This window comes from Elephantulus edwardii, unplaced genomic scaffold, assembly GCF_000299155.1.
Source record: "Elephantulus edwardii isolate Elephantulus edwardi_28Jun2011 unplaced genomic scaffold, EleEdw1.0 scaffold00075, whole genome shotgun sequence".
Lineage (NCBI taxonomy): Eukaryota > Metazoa > Chordata > Mammalia > Macroscelidea > Macroscelididae > Elephantulus > Elephantulus edwardii.
This window is the reverse complement of record NW_006399825.1, coordinates 8,238,999-8,247,151: the sequence shown is the minus strand read 5'-3', so window position 1 is coordinate 8,247,151 and position 8,153 is coordinate 8,238,999. Positions and strand designations below refer to the sequence as shown.

At 36.5% G+C, this 8,153-nt stretch overlaps 1 protein-coding gene across 1 annotated transcript in view; it reads right to left on the bottom strand.

Moving 5' to 3' along the window:
• The window catches only part of BMPR2 (bone morphogenetic protein receptor, type II (serine/threonine kinase)), a 199,066-nt gene that overhangs the window by 16,624 nt on the left and 174,289 nt on the right, over positions 1 to 8,153 (bottom strand). The window contains exon 10 of the mRNA XM_006889092.1: positions 2,006 to 2,142. Within this exon, the coding sequence (XP_006889154.1) occupies positions 2,006 to 2,142 (137 nt within the window). The remainder of the gene's footprint in view (positions 1 to 2,005; positions 2,143 to 8,153) is intronic.

The window sequence follows — 8,153 nt, the reverse complement described above, 5'->3', positions numbered from 1 at the left end:
AGGACAGAGCGGAGTTTAGGGCTGTTGTACATAGGGTTGCTATGAGTCGCAGGCGACTCGACGGCACATAACAACAACAACAACAACAACAACAACAACAGGTGTTGTTGAGTTGCCCACAACACACCGTGACCGTAGGGCCCATCCGCACGGTTTCTGTCATGCTCATGCCCACTGTGGTGGCCAGTGCGTCACTCCATCTCACTGCAGGTCTTTCTCTCTTTTGAAGATCCTCTACGTTTCCCAGCATAATGTTTCTCTCCAAGAACTGGTTCCTCCTCAAACTATGTCTAACATAAGTGATCTGACGTATTATAATCCTTGATCTTAAGAAGCACTCTGAATGCACTTCCTTAGAGACAGATTTGTTGGTTCTTTTGGCAGTCCACGATATATCCAATAATTTTGCCAACACAATTTAAAGGCATCAATTATTCTTTGGTCTTCCTCGTTCACTGGAAGACGACTCATCAATAACTTGCATTATACAGATGATACAACCTTACTTGAAGAAAGAAAGAAGACCTGAAGCACTTACTGCAGGAGGTAAAAGACTACAATATGTGTTACATCTCAACATCAAGAACACAAAAATTCTCACCACTTGACCAATAGGCAACATATAAATGGAGAAAAGACTGATGTTGTCAATGATTTCATTTTACTTAGAGCCATAATAAATACCCTTGGAAGCAGCAGTCAAGAAATGAAAAGATAGTGATTTTCATAATCAACGCAGCATGCAAGAGCAATGATTTATATTTTTTTTGTAGTTTATGATCTTTTAATAAGAGCAATGATTTTTAAAATCACTCCCTAACTTGAGAGGGACTGGAAAGTATTATGTTACGTGAACTAACTCAGTCCCATAAGGACAAATACTGTGTAAGACTATTATTTTAGAAATAGAAATATAACTAGTAAAATGTATATATGTATGAGGATCCAAGTGGGGGGGAAGGTAGGAGGAAAGGGAATAATATGGGTAGAGGGGTTATCACAGGGTTGCACAATTTGATGGGTAGGAGGAGAAGGATAGGAGGAGGAGTGGGTAAAGGAAATGGAAAAGATATGGTGTGAAAAACAATGTATATGAACTATGTAAGTAAACCAGTATAAAATAAAAAATTTTATTCATTTATTTATTTTAAGATATATATTGCACCGGGAAAATCTGCTGTCAAGGAGCTCTCCAGAGCTCTCGAGAGCTCTACAGAGCAAGGATGTCACCTTACAGACTAGGGTGCACCTGATCTAAGTCTCAGTCTTTTTCAGTTGCTTCCTATACATTTAAAAGTTAGATAATTAATTTTTTAAATAGTGGCCCTATATAATGGAGTAAATCCACAGGGTTTCCTAGGTTTAAAGAAACAGATCAACAGATCTTTTTCCCCCTCAAGAGCCACAGGTGGGTCTGAAGCTATAGGTTTCTCTCACAGGTTTGAATCCACCAGTTAGCACCAAAGAGCTTAACAAGTGCCTGGTTTTACTTATATAAAAATAACGTTTAGGTTGTGTGTGTGTGTGTAAATGTTTATAAGCTTTTTTCCCAGTGTTATAGCAATAATTTTCTCAAATGGCAAGTATCTTTGAAGCTCTTTCTACATTGTGACTGCATTTTTTTTCTCCTTTAATAAGCAGAATTTATACACAGTATCATGGTTTCTTTCAGAACTGGTCTAAATTTCTAGTGATTGAATTTGTGTGTTTAACATTTTCATACCACTCTTAAGATGGAATTTCAGTAACATTTTAATATATTAACATATTAATGATTCCAGCTGCTAATTCAATCTGGTGAGCTTCCGTCACATTAGTTAGTACTGACACTTAGTTTAAATATCAGACTCTCCTTATAATGGAAAACAAGTAACACTGTAAAAATCAAGTAAATCTTAAGGATTATTAATATTAACATTTTATTTTTGTTTCAAAGAACATCAAAACACATTCTATCATAAATCTTGTTTTTAATAATTTTGCTGAGCTGCCACAACCACCTTACCAGGCTATTTTCTTTCCAGGCTTCTGGGAACTTGGGTCTCTGTTTTTCCCTGGACACCAGAACCTGCATATCTTCAAAAGTAGGGTGGTTTCCAACTTCTATCTGAAAAGCCATCTGGTATTCAGGTACAGATTCACCTGTGTAATTTTAGAAAAGGAGAGAATAAAATTCTTATCATTATAAGACAACTTAAAAAACAGGGTTATTTCTGCTTCTACGTAAGTAAGAAATTATGTCACAATACTTTTTTTTGGGCTGAGAGGGTGGGAAATGCCTGTTGGCACATAAAAATCCTAAAGAGACTCTATTGTGGGTTTAATGCATTATAAAGAAATGCTTTACTTAGACCAGGGAAGTTCTGGTAGTGTAGCTGGTAGTGAATGGTTTGCTACCCAAAGGTTCTAAGTCTCTGATGTTTCAAATCCACAAACAGCAACTTGGGAGAAAGATGGGCAATCCTCTAACAGAAGGTTATTCTGAGTCAGAACTGACGTATTTGCAATGAGTTTCAGTTTTAAGTCTCGAAACGTGTGATGGGATGTTAACTTTGTATTTTAGCCTCGCTAGGCTATAGTGCTCAATTGTTCTGTCAAATACTAGCCTAGTTGTTATGATGTAGATATATCATTAAATCATTGTGCCTTAAGTAGATTATACACTTCATGTATGTGGCAGAGCTATGGTGCCTTCATGTGTAAGGAATTATACTTCAATGATTGTCTGCCCTCTTTGAATGGTCTCTGGTATTACTAAGTGTAGGAGGAAGAGATTATTATTAAATACTAATAATTAATATTTTAACATATTCCTGAACTCTGATCCCACACAGGGACAAGGGCAGTGAAAATGAGGAAAAATCCAGGATCCTGTAAACAAGAATGCCTATAAAATCATGTGTTAAGTGAGTAGACTGCATAGTGACTGTGATAATCATTGGCTCTATTCCCATCCAGCCAGGTGATATGACACATAAATTTTATGTGAAAATATACTGATTCTTAAAAAAAATCCTTTTAACAAAAAAGGAGTTTTTATACCAAAGATTCTGAAATATCATTTACTGTCACCACTGGATAATAACCTTTTTCATTGCCGTATAAGCACAATTAGCTGCTTCTGTTGAGAAGCTTCTGATTCTTGCACAATGTGATAAACTAGTTAGTACGTGAGTATACTGAGTATACAAGACCTCAGGGACCAACACAGAAAACCAGCATCTAGTCAAGATCATGATAAAGAATGCAGGAAAACTTCTTGTCATTCTCCCTACTCCATTAAAGATGAAAGGATTAATTAGAAGAAAGAACACAAAGATGGAGGATAAGGTATTGATGTTGTAATTTTGGCTTCCTCTCTACCTTGGGAAAGACATTCGATTATTTTGAGTTTCAGTTTTCCTGTCAGCAAAATGGAAATGTTTGCCTTCCTTATGTCTTTCACAACAAAGAGAATACAAAGTCAGAGAAACCCAAACGGAAAAGTATGCTTAAAACAAACAATTTAAGCTTTAATTTTCTATTTCATTGTCCAAAAAAATCCCATATATACTAAACTCCACAAAAATTAGAAAAATATTTACAAATTTAAATTCTATAACCTATGTTTTGTTGTTTTGTATACTGCTATGTTGCAAACAAGCCATAGAGGACCCTCCAGCAGTTTTTCAGAGGTTGTTAATCACATGGGAGGAAACTGCCCTTCCCATGAAACACCTGGTGGATTCAAACCATGTGCCTTTGTGATTGCAGCATAGTTTCTTAGGCCACAAGAGCTCCCTATATAATTTTTTTTAAAAAATAGTATTAAAAACATACTGTTGTTAGTTGCCATTGAGTGAGCTCCAACTCATAGAGACCTTATGTATAAATGCTGTCTAGTCCTGCACCGTCTGCATGATGGTATGTCTGAGTACCGTGTTATGGTTAATATTGACCTTTTTATCTTCCAGCATTATCATCAGACTATATTCTATACTGGAGTACTAGGTAACCAAAAGAACAAGAAATGCTTTTACACACTCTAAACATGTAACTATCTACTTCTTTTTCTTTTAAATTATGCTTTCAGTGAAAGTTTACAGGGCAACTGATTTTCCAGTCAGTCATATAATTTTGTCTCATAACATCAATTACACTTTCTACACTGTAATAGCAATTTTCCAATTCTTTTTTCTAATTCTGCCATACTTCTATGCTAGCCCTTCCTGCCTTCTAAGTTTTCTCCCTGAGCAAATGCTGTCCTTTTGCTCTTGTATGATTGCTGGAAAGAGGGAGTAGCCCTCTGGTGTTATTGTTCACCTTATTAGCATGTTGGCCTAAAAGTGGATCCACAGGGGCAAGTTTAGATTCAGGCTCTGAAGGTTCCTCAAGTCCACAGTCTCAGGGGCTCCATCAGTCTATTACACTGGAAAGTCTGCTCATCTTTGTGATTTTGAGTTTTGTTCCACATTTTACTTCCACTCTGTCTAGTAACCTCTACTGTGACTCATTTAGAGTAGTCAGCAGTGGTAGCCAGGAACCATCAAGTTCTTCTAGTTTTGGGCTCTACTAGACACAGAGATAAATTTTATCACATCATATCATGTTAAATCAATCATATCATATATCATATCTTTCAACAGATAGATAGATATGTTATTGTTGTGTACCATCAAGTCAGAACTGACACATAGCTGACCCTCTATCGGGTTTTCAGAGGCAGTTAATTGCATGGGAGAAGACTGCCCATCCTTCTCCTGCGGAGTGGCTGGTGGTCTTGAACCTTGTGTCTTTGGGATTGTAGTGCAGTTTCTTACAACTAGGCCACCAGAGTTTCCTAGATTGATATCTATCTATCTATCTATCTATCTATCTATCTATCTATCTATCTATCTATCATCTATCCATGTAGTTTGTTGTTATGTACCTTCAAGTTGTCTGTGACTCATGGAAACCCTATGTACAACAGCTGTGAAGCCTGCCCTGTCCTGAGCCAGTCTCATTGACTTTGACACACCTATATCTATCTATCTATCTATCTATCTATCCATCCATCCATCATCTATCCATGTAGTTTGTTGTTATGTTCCATCAAGCCGTCTGCGACTCATGGAAACCCTATGTACAACAGCTGTGAAGCCTGCTCTGTCCTGAGCCAGTCTCACTGACTCTGACACACCTACTGCCATTGCCCTAGTTACTGTATCAATCCATCTCATCCAGCATTTGTTTATATATAGGCACTTAGAGCTATTAGCAGATACTTTTCATTGATCATCATCAATATTGAGAATAAAGCTTAAACAGAAGGATTTACTTGTTCCAGTTAGTATTTAACTTTCTTCCTTTAGAGTGATAAATCTTTAATTCACATTAAATATCCGAACTGTCATATATTTACTAGTATAACTGATTCATCTCTTTGAGGGACATATACACACTACACATACATCCTTTCATTTTAGTAGTTATTTTTCCTCCGATGTTGGCTTTGTAAACTAATTCAAACCCCTGAATGTAATTCTTTAATTCATTAGAACTACAAAACTTGCTAAGTGAAATTAATGCACCATCTTGTTTTGAGAACAGAATGTTTTAGAATTTTCAAATATACTTCTACCATCTATCAGCCCTTGGGAGAAAGATGAGCAGTCTCTTCCCATGTAACTTAAAGCCTCTGAAAACCTGCTGAAGGGTCAGCTATGAGTTGGCTCCAACTTAAAAGCATATAACGACAACGACAATACCTGCATAGTTCTAAATTTTAATTTGTTCCATAGACACTTGTTTGGAGATAATACAGTTTTAAGCATTGGAAATTCAAAGATGATTTTTAATTAAAAACACCCAGTAAGATTCTTACTAGATTTCTTTTAAACTTTAGAATCAATGGATTGCTTAAGTTTTATAATCTCATTTTCTCTCAAATTATTAAAAATAGATAGCATATCTAAGAATAACAGAAACCATTCCCTACCTCTCACTCCATCTGTCATTTGTTAATTATGTCTCTAGCAGTTCTTTAATACTCTTGTCAAATTACTCATTTTCTTTCTTCCTTTCCTCGTCTCAAATTTTGCATTATTTCCTCCTTCTTTGTAATATAGACACCTAATTTCATTTCTTTTACTTCCATTCCTCAGAATGAGGCAGGTTCCATTGTCATACAGCTTTCATTTAATAACAAAACATGGACTCTTTTTGGGAAATATACCACAAAAGATTTTCAAATGTCTTATAGGAATTTTTCAATTATTGTTTGCTCCTCTCTTAGAACCATCATGTGATTTTATTTATTTTCAACTTTCATCCCATTTCATTGGTAACAGATTGGTACTTATAAGTTTTAGCATGGCAACAGTACCAGTTATGTAATCCTAACAAGAGTAATAAACCAATTTCACTGTTTGAAGTAAGCCTTAAACCAGAACTCACATTAAATGAGTGAGTGTTATTTCATTTAGAGAACACAGGGAGGAGGCATGGTAGAAAGAAGAGAAAAGAGAAGGAATGGATGAGAAATGAAGCAAAGAGTGTTTATAATGTTTATAATGGGTAACTTATTGTTTCTAATTCCCTATTAGGAAGTTCAGATGACCTATCTGCTGGCAAGGTTTTGCTCAGCCCCAAAGCCGACTTCTTGAACCCACCAGCAGCTTCATGTGAGAAAGGTGAGGAATGTGACTTACAGCCTCTGAAAATCCAGTAAGAGTCAGATAGGAGTTGGTTCTGACTCAATGGCAATGTGTGAGTGAATTGCCTATTAAGTCAACTCAGGAAATACCTTCTGTATTCTTCCTCTCCAATGGTCAGAAAGGGAAAAGAAGCAGCAGCCAGCAGTAGGCAGTACTAATACCATATTGTCTTTCTTGTAGCAATTTCATGTATATTATGCTTTCCAGTAATTAGCCCTATGTTAATGATTAACTATAAATGCATCATCTTAACTAGGACAGAAATGCTTGGTATTTGCAGAACAGATTTGAGTTATCACAGGAGTACACTTAATGACATTCATGGAAATGTGTGGGCGCCTGGACCAACAAGAAGAGGTAAAGTCCTAAAGACTGAGTGATAATCAGTACCAGGCATGATATTTAACAAAAATTTCAGCCATCTGTATGCCTGCTGATTATTGCTCCAAAGCCTTTGTTTCTCTTTCCTATATATTGTACAGTTGGTAGGAAGAAGGTCAGGAAAATCCTTAATAGAAGTCTGTGTTGCTTCTGGTTTTCCTTGTTAGCTAGCCTCTCCTAATAAAGAACATCTCTTCTCATAACTTAAGGTGTCATTTTGGAATTGACTAGTCCAGGAAAAATGCACCCAGGGTGTAGTGTAAAAAGAATACGTAAGAAAAATAATGACTAAAATAGTCCTCGGTGGAGTGAATCGGTCTTTCTGGACACAGTGCCCCATTTTGTGATGCATGGTAAATCCTGGCCTATTAGTGCTTATTACCCTGTTCTGAAGTGAAATGTTTGTTAACAAAGCAAGGTCAGGGTGGAATGTATCTTTAATCTCCTCACCTTACTAGAGGAGTATGACTCAAGATGCTACCCTCGGTTCCCTTGAGGGGTGTACTTTATAACCCTAGGTTTTAAGAACACTCTTACAACATTCTACTCTTTTCCAGTCTGAATACTGCATCTGACCTGATCACATTCTGCGAGTCTGTGTCATTTGCATAATGCAGATCGCTGATGAGTCTTCCTGCAATCCTCATGCTGCATTTTTCATATAGCTGAGTATCTAAAATTATTTGCTCAACATACAAGTTGAATAGGTATGGCGAAAGGACATGACCCCACACACCTCTCCTGATTTTAAATTGTTGTAATATCCCTCGTTCTGATTGAATGATTGGCATAGCAGACCATATGGTTGTTTGATTCAAAAGGGCTAGTATCAGTCCATTGTGGCTCATTAAAGTCTGTGATACTTATCTTGAAGTGTTCCATTTCACTTTCAACAACTTTCTATTTTCCTGTCTTTAGACATTGTATATTTCCTCTTCCAATTATTAACAGATGTTTGCAGCTATTTCCTTTACTTTTGAGTCATGTCACATCAGCAAATGAAGGTCCCAAAAGCTTTACTTCATCCATGTCATTAAAGTTAACTCTGTTGTTGTTGTTGTTCTTATGTGCCGTTGAGTCGTTTCCGACTCATAG